Genomic DNA, 14,540 nt, shown 5'->3' on the forward strand with positions numbered 1-14,540 from the left:
AAGGGGGCACAGCATGGATAAAGGTTTGGAAGCTGGAAACCATGAAGAGAGAGCAGACTGTGATTGGTTCATGGTTAGTTTATGATTGTTTGATTAGATGATGAGCCTGAAGATGGCAGGAGCCTGGTCCTGCTTGGTTTGATTAGGGCAGGGACAGATTGCATAGTTGGATGTGGGGGAGGCCTGATTGGCTGGAAAACTGAAGGATCCCCATTCTGATTGGTTGCTCTGAGTGGGACACAGAGAAGAGAAAGCAAGAGAGATGAAGGGTTGGTGCCTATTTGTCCTTAGGACTGAGGGTTGTGAGTTCTAATTGGATGGGAGGTCTGGGATGGGTCTGGATTCTGACTGATTGCTCCATCTGGGGGCTCACTGGTGGTTAGGCGTTTGATTGGCTTTTTAGAACTGGCACATGGAGATTGAGGGTCTTCATGCCAATTGGTCAGTAGGACTGAGAGGCCTGGGTTCTAACTAGTTCTTCTGACTTGAGGTAGGGAGAAGAGAGAATGACCGCTGCTATTAGGACTGAGGAGTTCTGAGCACTGAAGAGCTGGGGAGGGGGTGGTTGCAGTGTATAGCATGTGATCTGCTTGTAACAGTTTCGTTGCATTATGCTAAGGGTTACTCTACCTAGAAAAGGGCGGAGGTGAAAGGATGCAACGCAACGCTAATTTCACCAGCGGAAGAAGAGGGTACAGACCTTAATGAGTCCCCGTTTTGATCGACTGATAAGGGAATGGGGAAATTGAAGCCAGGACTCGATGCAGATTGGCTACGGACCCAAAACGCCCACTAACCTTGGCCCGCCCCAGTCTCCACCCCAAACCTGACTCAGGTGAAAATGGCGCCACGCGCGGGGGCGGGGCCAGAGGTACAAAGAGAGTGCCTATTGGTTGGGAGCGGCACGGGCCGCCTTCTTCGCTTCACCATTGGCTCGCTCCGTAAGGCAAGAGAACCCACTAGGGGATGAGCCCGAACTAGGGATGTGACACAGCGCGAGACCCAGCCTAGAGAGAGCCCGGAGCCAGTGTGGGAGGCGGCTGCCGTCGCGCGGCTTGGTGAGTACCCTCCACCCGGCCCCCTGCTCCCTTCCCCAGCTCTCCCCGGCTACGCAGCCAGCCCTCGGCGTGCCAGCGCGAGACCCTTTGCCACCCACCCCCCACCGCCCTCTTACGCCTGCGCGAGACCCCCAGCTACCGCACGGTTGTCCAGAGGACAGAAGATCCGCCTTCTCATTGGGCAGCGGGACTGGAGGGTTCTGGTTCGGATTGACGGGATTTGTGTTCCGTTCTAGCGCTGCACGCCAGACACCGGCCTTTCAATATCCGTCTCTTCCCTGCAGGTTGACGGCGTTGCACGCTGTCGCGGGGAGGCTCTGGCTTTCCAGACGCTGGCACCGAGGGTTGTAGTTCTGATTCGTTTTCTTTCCTCTGTCCCCCAGTTGCAGTTTTCAGGACTACGTGGGGGAGGGAATAGCTTTTTGTTGAACGGTTCAAGACGCTGACCTGTGCAACCGGACCACGCCTGGTTCCTGTGTCTCTTACCAAACCGTGACCCCGGAGCACAGGACTGGGTTTGGTGGTCGTGAGCAGTTTGTGACTCTTGAAGGAAGACACCAGGCCTGGTCCTGTATCTCCCTCGCCAGACTGTGACCAGGGAGGGCTGGGATCAGGTGTTGTTCCCATGTGCCTCCCACCAGACTTTGACCCCCGAGGGCTGAGACCGGGACTATTTCTACCACATCATAATATGGCTTCTAAAGGGCTGGGACAAGCTTTCAGTCTTTCTGTGGCCTTGTGTTTCAGTCATGTTCTTTTTCTTTTCTTTTTTATTTTATTTTGAGACAGAGTCTCGCTCTGTTGCCCAGGCTGGAGTACAGCAGCATGACCCCGGCTCACTGCAGCCTCTGCCTCCCAGGTTCAAGCGATTCTCCTGCCTCAGCCTCCTGAGTAGCTGTAAATACAGGCGCACGCCACCACACCTGGCTAATTTTTGTATTTTTAGTAGAGACGGGGTTTTGCCATGTTGGCCAGGCTGGTCTTGAACTCCTGAGCTCAAGTGGTCCACTCGTCTTCGCCTCCCAAAGTGCTGGGATTACAGGCGTGAGCCACCGCGCCCGGCCTTCTTTTTTAGAGGCAGAGTCTCAGGCTGGAGGGCAGTGATGTGGCCACTGCTCACTTCAGCCTTTAAGTCCTGGGCTCAAAGCGATCCTCCTGCCTCAGCCTGCCTACTAGCTGGGACTACAGGCGTTTGTCACCACACCCGACTGATTTTCTTATTTTTTTAGAGACAGAGTTTCTCTGTGTTGCCCAGGCTGGACTTGAATTCCTGGCCTCAGGTGCTGCTCCTGTATCAGCCTTCCAAAGCACTGGAATTACCAGCCACGGTGCCTGGCCTTTAGTCATGGTCTTAAAACAGAATGTAGGCCGGGCGCAATGGCTCACGCCTGTAATCCCAGCACTTTGGGAGGCTGAGGCGGGCGGATCGTGAGGTCAGGAGATCACGACCATCCTGGCTAACACGGTGAAACCCCATCTCTATTAAAAATACAAAAAATTAGCCGGGCATGGTGGCAGGCACCTGTAGTCCCAGCTACTCGGGAGGCTGAGGCAGGAGAATTGTTTGAACCCGGGAGGCAGAGGTTGCAGTGAGCCGAGGTCGCACCACTCCACTCCAGCCTGGGCGACAGAGCAAGACTCCGTCTGAAAAAAAAAAAAAAAAAAAAAACAGAATGTAATTAGAAGTGTTACAGTCCTGTGTGTTAACTGGTAAATTCGGTCCATTTACATTTCTTATAATAATAAACTATTTGAATTTGATTTTATTATCTCATTCTGTGCTTTCTATTTGTCCAGGTTTTTCTGTTCCTTTTTTTTTTTTTTTTTTTAACTTCCTGCCTATCCACACGCAACCATCAGCCCACAAAGACATGACTACCAACGCGGGCCCCTTGCACCCATACTGGCCTCAGCACCTAAGACTGGACAACTTTGTACCTAATGACCGCCCCACCTGGCATATACTGGCTGGCCTCTTCTCTGTCACAGGGGTCTTAGTCGTGACCACATGGCTGTTGTCAGGTCGTGCTGCGGTTGTCCCATTGGGGACTTGGCGGCGACTGTCCCTGTGCTGGTTTGCAGTGTGTGGGTTCATTCACCTGGTGATCGAGGGCTGGTTCATTCTCTACTACGAAGACCTGCTTGGAGACCAAGCCTTCTTATCTCAACTCTGTGAGTCCTGATTTCTTTCATATGCTGTGGGATGGGATTTGCTGGGCAGGGATTGGCTTGCATGTTTACATATCCACCTATTCTTCCATTGATTTATTTTAAATTTTTATTTAATCTTTTAAAAAATTTATTATAGGCCGGGTGCAGTGGCTCACGCTTGTAATCCCAGCACTTTGGGAGGCCCAGGCGGGTGGATCACTTGAGGTCAGGAATTTGAGACCAGCCTGGTCAACATGGCGAAACCCCATCTCTACTAAAAGTACAAAAATTAGCCAGGCTCGGTGGCTCACGCCTGTAATCCCAGCACTTTGGGAGGCCGAGGCAGGCAGATCATGAGGTCGGGAGTTCAAGACCAGCCAGGCCAAGATGGTGAAACCCCATCTCTACTAAAAATACAAAAATTAGCCGGGTGTGGTGGCACACGCCTGTAATCCCAGCTACTCGGGAGGCTGAAGCAGGAGAATTGCTTGAACCTGGGAGGCAGAGGTTGCAGTGAGCCAAGACCATGCCATTGCACTCCAGCCTGGGCAACAGAGTGAGACTTCGTCTCAAAAAAAAAATTATTATGTATTATTATTATTATTTTTTTTTTTTTGCCCTTCTCCAAAACTGGTAGATAACTTATTTTTGAGATACGGTCTTGCTCTGTTGCCCAGGCTGGAGTGCAGTGGCATGATGATTGCTCACTGCAACCTCCAACTCCTGGGCTCAAGCGATCGTCTTGCCTCAGCCTCCCCAGTAGCTGGGACTATACTATAGGTGCGCACCTCTATGCCTGGCTAATATTTTCACTTTTTTGTAGAGACAGGGTCTTGCTATGTTGCTCAGGCTGCTCTTTAACTCCTGAACTCAAGCAATCCTTCCACCTCAGCCTCCCAAAATTCTGGGATGACAGGTGCGCACCACCGTGCCCAGCCTTATTTAACTTTTTTGTTGCATGTATATTCACGTGGGTCAAAAAACCATTTAAAGAGATGTGCAGTGAAAATCTGCTTTCTATCCACCAAGTTTTCCCAAACGCTGTTAGGCACTGTTGATAGTTGTTTATGTTTCTTTTCAGTTTATTTACACACGTAAGTCTCAATTTGCTCAATTGTAAAAGGAAGATAATAGTAATAACCAACTATATGTAAGATACTTAGAACAGTGTTTGGCAAACAGTGGTTGCCATGTAACTGTTCACTATTATTATCATTATTTGCACTTTTCCCTTTTTACACAAATGGTAATATGCTATATATACTTCTGATCTTTTCTCTTTTTCTTTCTTTCCTTACAAGAAAACCAAAGAAGCCATTTTCTTTTTTGAGATGGGGTCTCGCTCTGTCACCTAGGCTAGAGTGCAGTGGCATGATTATAGCTCACTGCAACCTTGAACTCATGGGCAATCAAGCAATCCTCCTGCCTCAGCCTCCCTAGTAGCTGGGATTATAGGCATGTGCCACCCCACCAAGTTATTTCTTTTTAACACCTTTTTTTTTTAAGAGATAGGGTCTCGCTTTGTTGCCCAGGCTGTTCTCCAACTCCTGGCTTCAAGTGATCTGCCCATCTCAGCCTCCCAAAGTGCTAGGATTACAAGCGTGAGCCACCACACTCAGCTGCTTTTTTTAATAAGGTCACTCCTCATGATTTCATAAAGAGCTTTCGAAGCATGGACATTATACAGTTACTTGACTTGTCTAGTATTGATGGGCATTTTCCCTCAATCTTCTGCCATTATAAACAAGGCCAGGCAGAGTGGCTCATGCCTGTAATCCCAGCACTTTGTGAGGCGAAGGCGGGCAGATCACCTGAGGTCAGGAGTTTGAGACCAGTCTGGCCAACATAGTGAAACCCCGTCTCTACTAAAAGTCTAAAAATTAGCTGGGCATGGTGGCAGGCGCCTGTAATCCCAGCTACTCAGGAGGCTGAGGCAGGAGAATCGCTCAGACCCGGGAGGCGGAGGTTGCGGTGAGCTGAGATTGCACCACTGCACACTCTAGCCTGGGCGACAAGAGCAAGGCTCCATCTCAAAAAAAAAAAAAAAAGATTACAGGCATGAGCCATTGTGCCCGGCTGGTCAGATGTTTCTTAAATTTTAGTCATTCCAGTAGATGTGAGTGATATCTCATTATGGTTTTAATTTGCTTTTCCTTAGTGACTAATGGAAGTTTGAACATCTTTCATATACTTATTGGCCATTTAGAAATCCTCTTTGTGAAGAACCTATTCAAGTCTTCTGCCTATTTTTATATTGGATGGTCTTTTTCTTTCCTTTTTTTTTTTTTTTTTTTTTCTGAGACAGGGTCTTACCCTGTTGTCCAGGCTGAGCATTGTGGTGCTATCATAGCTCACTGCAGCCTCAACCTCCTGGGCTCAAGACATCCTCCCACTGCAGCCTGGGACTGTAGGCATGTGCCACCATGTCCAGCTAATTTTTGTATGTTTTGTGGAGATGGGGGTCTCACTATATTGTTCAGACTGGTCTTGAACTCCTTTATGCAAGCCATCATCCCACCTCAGCCTCCCAAAGTGTTGGGATTACAGGCATGAGCCATTGCGCCCGGCGGTCTTTTTCTTTCTGATTCTCTGCTCACTTTTATTCACTCATCTGTTCACCTACATTCTCTCTCTCTCATTGGCTACTTCACTCACTCCATCATCTACACCTGCCTTCTTTTATACCACACACACTTCTTGAGTACCAATCACAGCCACACTGTTTTGTGTCAGGCTTTACACATATTACCTTTTTTTAGATAAATAAACCACTAGAATCCAAACAGTTACCCCATTTCACGGATGAGGAAGCGGACGCATGGGAAGGTTATGAAGTCTGTCTTCTTGCAGGGACCCCCAGCTCTCACAAGTGTGTGTTCCTTTCACTGCCTTTATTCTTCATATCTCTCTCTCCTTTTCTTCAGGGAAAGAGTATGCCAAAGGAGACAGCCGATACATCCTGTAAGTGTTTGCCTCTGTCAATGGAGACTGGCATTGGTTTTGGGGGATGGTGAGTTGGGGAGCACTAATGGGCTAACCTGTAGGAAGAGCACACCGATGCCAGTGTCCCCTCATGTTTTCTCCTGCAGGGGTGACAACTTCACAGTGTGCATGGAAACCATCACAGCTTGCCTGTGGGGACCACTCAGCCTGTGGGTGGTCATCGCCTTTCTCCGCCAGCATCCCCTCCGCTTCATTCTACAGCTTGTGGTCTCTGTGGGTAAGGAAAGGGCACTAGAGGGGCACTGGGCACTAGAGGGGTTGATGGGGGATCCACAGACACAGATGTATCCCTGTGGGTGGGATCTCTCAACGGTGCCCTTCCAGGGGTAAGTCAAACTGAATGACAAACCCCCTGAGGCTCTGGAAAGGTCACGCCCTTCTCTGAGCCTGTGCTCTCAGGTGGAGAGGGTTCATTTTTCTTCCTCCTCCTCCTTCTCCATCACAGAGTCTCCTGTGAAGGTTACATGAGGTGGCCCAGGGTGGCAAGAAGCCCCTGGAACCTCCAGGATCAGGGCTCTGAGATGCCTTCATGTAAGATTCTGTCATCTTTTTTTAAAACAGGGTCTGGCTCTGTCACCCAGGCCAGAGTGCTATGGTGTGATCTCGGCTCACTGCAACCTCCACCTCCCAGGCTCAAGCGATCTTCCTGCCTCAGTCTCCTGAGTAGCTGGGACTACAGGCATGTGTCACCGTGCCTGGCTAACTTTTGTATTTTTAGTAGAGATGGGGTTTCGCCATGTTGCCCAGGCTGGTCTCAAGCTCCTGAGCTCAAACAATCCTCCTGGCTTGGCCTCCCGAAGTACTGGGATTACAGGTGTGAGCCACTGTGTCCGGCCTCAGTCATCTTGTGTTATTAAATTGTTAGCTTTCTTTAGTTCTAGCGATATGAGTTATCTTTAGTCCCAGAATCCTAAGCTGTCTTGGATTCAAGGATTTTGAACTTCCTTAAATCTGAAGGTGTGAGCTCTCCTGAGTTCTGAAATTCTCAGCTCTCTGGTGTCTGGAATCTCACTTTTCTGATTTCTCAGATTTTCAGGTCTATGATTTCAGAATACTTAGCTCTGAGACCTTGAATGATGACTTGGAAAGTGCTTTGGAATAGAGAATTGGGGAAAGTGTCCCCTTCCTCACTGGGGCTTCTCCTTCCCCTCCTGCCACCCACAGGCCAGATCTATGGGGATGTGCTCTACTTCCTGACAGAGCACCGCGACGGATTCCAGCACGGGGAGCTGGGCCACCCTCTCTACTTCTGGTTTTACTTTGTCTTCATGAATGCCCTGTGGCTGGTGCTGCCTGGAGTCCTTGTGCTTGATGCTGTGAAGCACCTCACTCATGCCCAGAGCACGCTGGATGCCAAGGCCAGAAAAGCCAAGAGCAAGAAGAACTGAGGAGTGGTGGACTGGGCTCGAACACTGGCCGAGGAGGAGCTCTCTGCCTGCCAGAAGAGTCTAGTCCTGCTCCCACAGTTTGGAGGGACAAAGCTAATTGATCTGTCACACTCAGGCTCATGGGTGGGCACAAGAAGGGGAATAAAGGGGCCGTGTGAAGGCACTGCTGGGAGCCGTTAGAACACAGATACAAGAGAAGCCAGGAGATCTATAATGGTGACAGTTTTTTAAATCAGGAAATAAAAGATCTTGACTCTAACACTGAGAGATCCTTAATTACTAACCCCAGAGATGCGCTATGACTGACCCCACAGATCCCACCATCATTCACTTATTCCAGACCCCCATCAGCATCATAAAGACCTCCCACCTCTGACCTCACAAACCCCTATCACTGACCCCCCGCCAGACCCCATAACTCACTACACAGACCCTATCACTGGCCCCACAGTCCCCTTAACTCGAGCTGCCATAACAGAATGCCACAGACTAGGCTTAAACCACTGTAATTCATTTTCTCACGGTTCTGGAGTCCAAGATCAAGGTGTCAGTATGTCCTGAGGCCCCTGTCCATAGCTTGCAGGTGGCCACCTTCTCACTGTGTCCTCACATGGTCTCTATGAACTAGCGTCCCTGTCCCTGGTGTCTCCCTGTGTGTCCAAATTTCCTTTTTTTTTTTTTTTGAGACAGGGCCTCACTCTGTGCCAGGCTGGAATGCAGTTGTATGATCATGGTTCACTGCAGCCTCTACCTCCCCGGCTCCAGCGATCCTCCTGCCTCAGCCTCCTGAGTAGTTGGGACTACAGGTGTGCACTACCACACATGGCTATATTTATTTTTTTTATAGCAAAGGAGTCTCACTATGTTGCCCAGGCTGGTCTCAAACACCTGGGCTCAAGCAATCCTCTCACCTTAACCTTCCAAGTAACTGGGACAACAGGCACATGCCATTATATCTAATTTTTTTTTTTTTTTTTTTTTTTTTGAGACGGAGTTTCACTCCTGTTGCCCAGGCTGGAGTGCAATGGCATGATCTTGGCTCACCGCAACCTCTGCCTCCTGGGTTAAAGCGACTCTCCTGCCTCAGCCTCCCGGGTAGCTGGGATCACAGGCATGTGCCACCATGCTTAGCTAATTTTGTATTTTTAGTAGAGACGGGGTTTCTCCATGTTGGTCAGGCTGGTTGCGAACTCCCGATCTCAGGTGATCTACCTGCCTCGGCCTCCCAAAGTGCCAGGATTACAGGTGTGAACCACCATGCCTGGCAATATTTTTTCAATTTTTTGTAGAGACGGGGTCTCACTATGTTGCCCAAGCTGATCTCAAACTCCTAGGCTCAAGTGGTCCCCCCACCTCAGCCTCCCAAGTAGCTGAGACTACAGGTGTGAACTACCATGCCTAGCCCAAATTTCCTTTTATGAGGACACCGTTTGACCAGCCTGGGCAACATGGTGAAACCCCATCTCTACAAAAAAATTTTGAAAATTAGCTGGGCATCATGAGGCCACAGTGGGAGGATCATCTGAGCTAGGGAGGTGTAGGCTGCAGTGAGCCATGATCACGGTGAGAGCCTGTCTTAAAAAAAAAAAGGAGGTGAGGGGGTGGGCACCAGTCAGGCACAGTGGCTCATGCCTATAATCCCAGGCTGACACAAGTGGATCGCCTGAGGTCAAGAGTTTGAGACCAGCCTGGCCAACATGGTGAAACTCCATCTCTACTAAAAATACAAAAATTAGCCGTGCGTGGTGGCACATGCCTGTAATCCCAGCTACTTGGGAGGCTGAGGCAGGAGAATCACTTGAACCCAGGAAGTGAAGGTTGCAGTGAGCCAACATCATGGCGCTACTGCACTCCAGTCTGGGCGACAGAGTGAGACTCTGTCCCAAAAAAAAAAAGTGGGGGGCACCATTTGTATTGGATTAGGCCCACTCTATGAGTCCCATTTTAGCTTAACCACCCCTTTAAAGTCCTTATCTCCAAATATAGTCACATTCTGTGGTATTGGGGGTTAAGGCTTTAACATATGAATTTGGGAAGGACACAGTTCAGGCTATAACATTCTGCTCTCTCTGGCCTCCCAGAATTCATGTCCTTGCATGCAAAATACATTCACCCCCATCCCAGCGGCCCAAAAACTCTTTTGTTTTTTTGGAGACAGAGTCTTGCTCTGTGGCCCAGGCTGGAGTACAACGGCACGATCTCAGGTCACTGTAACCACAGGGTTTCACTATGTTGGCCTGGCTGGTCTTGAACTCCTGGCCTCAGATGATCCACCCACCTCGGCCTCCCAAAGTGTTGAGATTATAGGCATAAGTCACTGTGCCATAAGCCACTCTGAAAATTCTTAATCGAGTCCAGCATTAACTTTCAGTCCCAAGTCTTACCTAAATATCATCCAAATCAAGTGTAAATGAGACTGGAGGTATGATTCATCCTGATGCAAAAATTCTTCTCTAGCTGTGAACCCGTGAAACCAGATAAATTATCTGCTTCCAAAATTCAGTGGTAGGACAAGCATAAGCTAGATAGATATTTCCATTCCAAAAAGGAGAAATCAGAAAGAAGAAAGGGATCACAGACCAGGCGTGGTGACTCACGCATGTAATCCCAGCATTTTGGGAGGCTGAGATGGGAGGGTCACTTGAGCCCAGGTATTTGAGACCACCCTGGGCTACATGGTGAAACCCCGTCTCTACAAAAAACTAAAAAATTAGCCAGGTATGGTGGTACATGCCTATAGTCCCAGCTCCTCGGGAGGCCGAGGTGGGAGGATTGATTAAGCCCAGGAGGTCGAGGCTGCAGTGAGCCCTGATCTCACCAGTGCACCCCAGACTGGGCGACAGAGCAAGACCCTGTCTCAGGAGAAAAACCAGGGATCACAGGTTCCGAATAAGTTTGAAACTGAATAGGGCAAATTCTAATAGATTTTTAAGGCTTGAGAATAATCCTGTTTGGCTCTATGTTCTGTCCTCTGGGCCCACCAGATTGGAGGAGAGGCGGTGTCTCTCCCTGAGCCCTGGGTGGCAGCCTGACCCACTGAAACAGAGGAGGCCTCTCTGCCCTCTGGAACTGAGGAGGAGACAGCCCCACCTTTGGGATCATTCTCCCTTTTTCTTGAAGTATAATGCATGTTCACAGCCAGAAAGCTCTGTTGTCGTGTCCTGTTGAATCCCAGAAGTCCTACAGACTTCTTTCATTTTGTCCCATCTCTGTCCTCTTTAGTCCCAGCTGGCTGTGTTTCTGCTGGTATTACCCATCTGTATTCCTGGCTTCTGCCAAGATGGCTGATTAGGTTAGTGAGTCACACCCATGATCTCTTTGTGGCATGATTGTTTAGCCACACCCTTTGTCTTCTCACCAGAACACATTCTCAGCTTTTGCAGTGTTGGATAGGCTGAGAATTTTTTTATCTTCACATTCGAGTTCCCTTCTGCCTGACAATTTCTTTTTCAATTTCTCTCTTTCCTCTTGCATTCTACTAGAAGCAGCAAGGAGAAAAAGGCCACATAATATGCTGCTTACAAATCTCCTTAGCTACATCTCCCAAGTTCGCCTCTCACAAGTTCTACCTTCCAAAAAACACTAGAACACAATTAACCAAGTTCTTTGCCTTCCCTCCATTTTCCAATAACATGTTCCTCATTTCCTTCTGAGGCCTCACCAGAAGCACCTTCAACATCCATATTTCTACCAGTAGCCTTCAAGATAATTGTCTTAGTCGTTTGGACTGCTCTGACAAAATACTATAAACTGGGTAGCTTATGGGCAACTGAAATTTATTTCTCACAGTTCTGGGGTCTGGGAAGTCCAAAATCAAGGTGTTGGCAAATTCAGTGTCTAGTGAGGGCCTGCTTCCTCACAGATGGCTCCTTCTCTCTGTACCCTCACATGGTGGGAAGGTAGAACTCCGGTCCCTTCATCCCTTATAAGGGAATGACCTAAGGGAATGACCTAATCGCCTCCCAAAGGCCCCACCTCCTAATATCATTACACTGGGGATTAGGTTTCAACATAGGAATTGGAGGTGGGGAGGACACAAATATTAAGACCATAGCAGCAACATAGGCTTTTTGTAACATGCACCTCAAAACTCTTTCAGCTTCTACCCATTACCCAGTTCCAAAGCTACTTCCACATTTTTAAGTATTTGTTATGGCAGCACCCCACTTCCCAGGACCAAAATCTGTGTCAGTTTTCTAAGACTGCCGTAACAAAATGCCACAGACCTGGTGGCTTAAACTACAGAAATTTATTTCCTCAGAGTTCTGGAGGCGGAAAATCCAAGTTCAAGGTGTCAACCAGTTTAGTGTCCCCTGAGGCCTCTCTCCTTGGCTTGTAGATGGTCACCTTCTCGCCGTGTCCTCACACAGTCTTCCCTCTGCCTGCGCATGTCAGTGTCCTAATCTCTTCTTATAGGGACACCAGCCAGATTGGATTGGGACCCGCCTTCACCAACTTCATTTTAACTTAATCACCTCTTGAAAGGCCCTATTTTCAAATACAGTCACATTCTGAAGTATTGGGGGTTAGGGCTTCAGCATGAATTTTGGGGAGATACAATTCAGTCAGTAATATCGCTCTGTGCTCACCCCACTCACTCCCCAATGCTTAACCTCACAGATCTTCCATCACTCACCCCACAGACCCCCATCACATGCCCTGATTACTCAGCCCACAGATTCCCCTGCATTGCTGCCACATGGACCCCCCCCAACACCCACCCTATAGACTTCCCATCACAAACCCTAAAGATCCCCCATCACTCACCCCACAGGCCCTATCGTGAACCCTACATATTCACGTCATTCACCTCACAGAGCCACATTACTCATCCAACAGACTCCACCCCTGGATCATTCAGCTTATTGGCCCCTAATCACTTCACTCACTCTGCAGACTCACTCATCACTGACTCTACAGAGCTCTAATGACTCACCCCACTGACACCCCATTACTAACCCCACAGGTGCCTCCCACTCATCTCACAGGCCCTCCATCTCTCACACCACAAAGCCCCCTCTCCTTACGAGCTAGCACATCAGCACCCCTACAGACCTCCAGTCATTCCCCCACCCCACAGATGCCCCCGTCACCCCATAGATCCTCATCAGTCGTCTATAGATCCCCCATTCCTCAAAGACCTCCTTCACTCCCCCTACAGACTTGCCCCACAGTCCCCATCATTAATCCCACAGAATCCTGCCACTCGCCACTCAATACCCCATCATTCACTCCACAGGCTCATCACCCTACAGACCCCGTCACTACCCCACAGATCCCTATTACTCAGTTTATTGTCCCCCATCATACCTTCCAGCGGCCCCATTGCTAACCCCACAGACCCTAATCCTCCCCTGTGTTAGTCGGCTCTGGCTTCCATAACAAAATGCCACAGACCAGGTGGCTTAAACAACAAACTTAGTTTCTCATACTTTGGGAGGTTGGACGGTCCAAGGGCAAGGTGCCATCAGGGTTGGTATCTGGTGGGGTTTCTCTCCTTGGCTTGCAGATGGCTACCTTCTTGCTGTGTCCTCACGTGGCCCTTTCTCTGTGCACTCATGCCCAGTGTCCCTCTTCTTATAAGGATACCAGTTCTATTGAATTAGGGCCCCACCCTTATAACCTCATTTAACCTTAATTACCTCCTTAAAGGCTCTATTTCAGATATAGTGACATTACGTTGAAATATTGGGGGCTGGTTCCCCCGATATTAGGGCTTCAACCTATGAATTTGGGGAGGAGGACATCATTCAGTTCATAACACTCCCCATCACTCACCCCACAGATGCCACAGCTCTCACCTCACAGAGCCCCCAACACTCCTACCGCACATATTCCATCACTCAGCCTCTTGGCTTCTGATAAGCCACCCCACAGATCCCCCATCACTCTTCCCACATACTCCATCAACTCCTAAGATACCCATCACTCTCCCTACCAACACACATTCATTTGTTTCACAGATTGCCCATTATTGACCCCACAGAAACCCCGTAACTCACCACACAGACCTCAGCCCCATCACTCACCCCCACAGGCCCCTATCACCCCCAAAATCTTCACTCTGAAGATCCCATAACTCACCCCAGAAGCCCCTCATCAGTCACCCTAACAACCCCTATCACTGACCCTACAGACCCACCACTCATCCTACAGATGCCCCTTTACTAACCCTTTAAGCATCCCATAACTCACCTTGCAGAACCCATCACTCAACCCACAGAGTCCATCTCTCATCCCACAGACCCCTTATCACTCACACCACCATCCCATCTCTCAACTCACGGTCCTCCACCTTCCACCATATACACCCCATCACTCACCCACAGATGCCATCATTCACCCCTCAGACCCCCATGACTTACCTCATAGTCCACCTATCATGCACCCACAGACTCCCATCCACCCCAGGGATCCTCCATCACTCTCGCCACAGACCTGCTATCATTCACCCAACAGACACGCCTCACTTACTCTACAGACCCCCATCACTCATCCTGCAGTCCATCATTACCTTATAGACCCTCCGTCATAAAACAATTGGGTACTTGAGAAGTTTTGAAGAGATGGAAAAGAATAAATAATAAAACCACAGATACCTGTAGACTGGCTTCAAGGGACCTCTGTAAGGCCGGGCGCAGTGGCTCACTCCTGTAATCCCAACACTTTGGGAAGCTGAGGCGGGCAGATCACCTGAGGGTCGGGAGTTCAAGACCAGCCTGGCCAACATGGTGAAACCCTGTCTACGCTAAAAATACAAAAAAATTAGTCAGGTGTGGTGCCAGGCACCTGTAATCCCAGCTACTTGGGAGGCTGAGGCAGGAGAATCACTTGAACCCAGGAGGCAGAGGTTGCAGTGAGCTGACACTGCACCACTGCACTCAAGCCTGGGCAACAAGAACAAAACTCTGTCTCAAAAAAAGAAATATCAAGTGACCTG

The 14,540-nt window shown here is 49.2% G+C and overlaps 1 protein-coding gene across 2 annotated transcripts; it reads left to right on the plus strand.

The window, feature by feature from the left end:
* Positions 1–92: 92 nt before the first annotated feature.
* On the plus strand, positions 93–7,876 carry EBP (EBP cholestenol delta-isomerase). 2 transcript variants are annotated; one of them, XM_063660616.1, is made up of 6 exons: positions 93–1,058; positions 1,343–1,402; positions 2,856–3,230; positions 6,134–6,170; positions 6,299–6,429; positions 7,377–7,876. In XM_063660616.1, the coding sequence occupies exons 3-6, from the start codon at positions 2,930–2,932 to the stop codon at positions 7,598–7,600; spliced, it is 693 nt and encodes a 230-aa protein (XP_063516686.1). In that variant the 5' UTR covers positions 93–1,058; positions 1,343–1,402; positions 2,856–2,929; the 3' UTR covers positions 7,601–7,876. The 2 variants fall into 2 exon arrangements, with proteins under 2 accessions (XP_063516686.1, XP_054327958.1); XM_054471983.2 differs by lacking the exon at positions 1,343–1,402.
* Positions 7,877–14,540: the final 6,664 nt, after the last annotated feature.

This window comes from Pongo pygmaeus, chromosome X (assembly GCF_028885625.2).
Source record: "Pongo pygmaeus isolate AG05252 chromosome X, NHGRI_mPonPyg2-v2.0_pri, whole genome shotgun sequence".
NCBI classification, from domain to species: Eukaryota; Metazoa; Chordata; class Mammalia; order Primates; family Hominidae; genus Pongo; species Pongo pygmaeus.

Coding starts and splice junctions, on each gene's coding strand:
- EBP (XM_063660616.1), top strand. CDS start 2,930: ATGACTACCAACGCGGGCCCCTTGCACCCATACTGGCCTCAGCACCTA. Junction 3,231..6,133: donor AGCCTTCTTATCTCAACTCT/GTGAGTCCTGAT, acceptor CCTTTTCTTCAG/GGAAAGAGTATGCCAAAGGA. Junction 6,430..7,376: donor ACAGCTTGTGGTCTCTGTGG/GTAAGGAAAGGG, acceptor TGCCACCCACAG/GCCAGATCTATGGGGATGTG.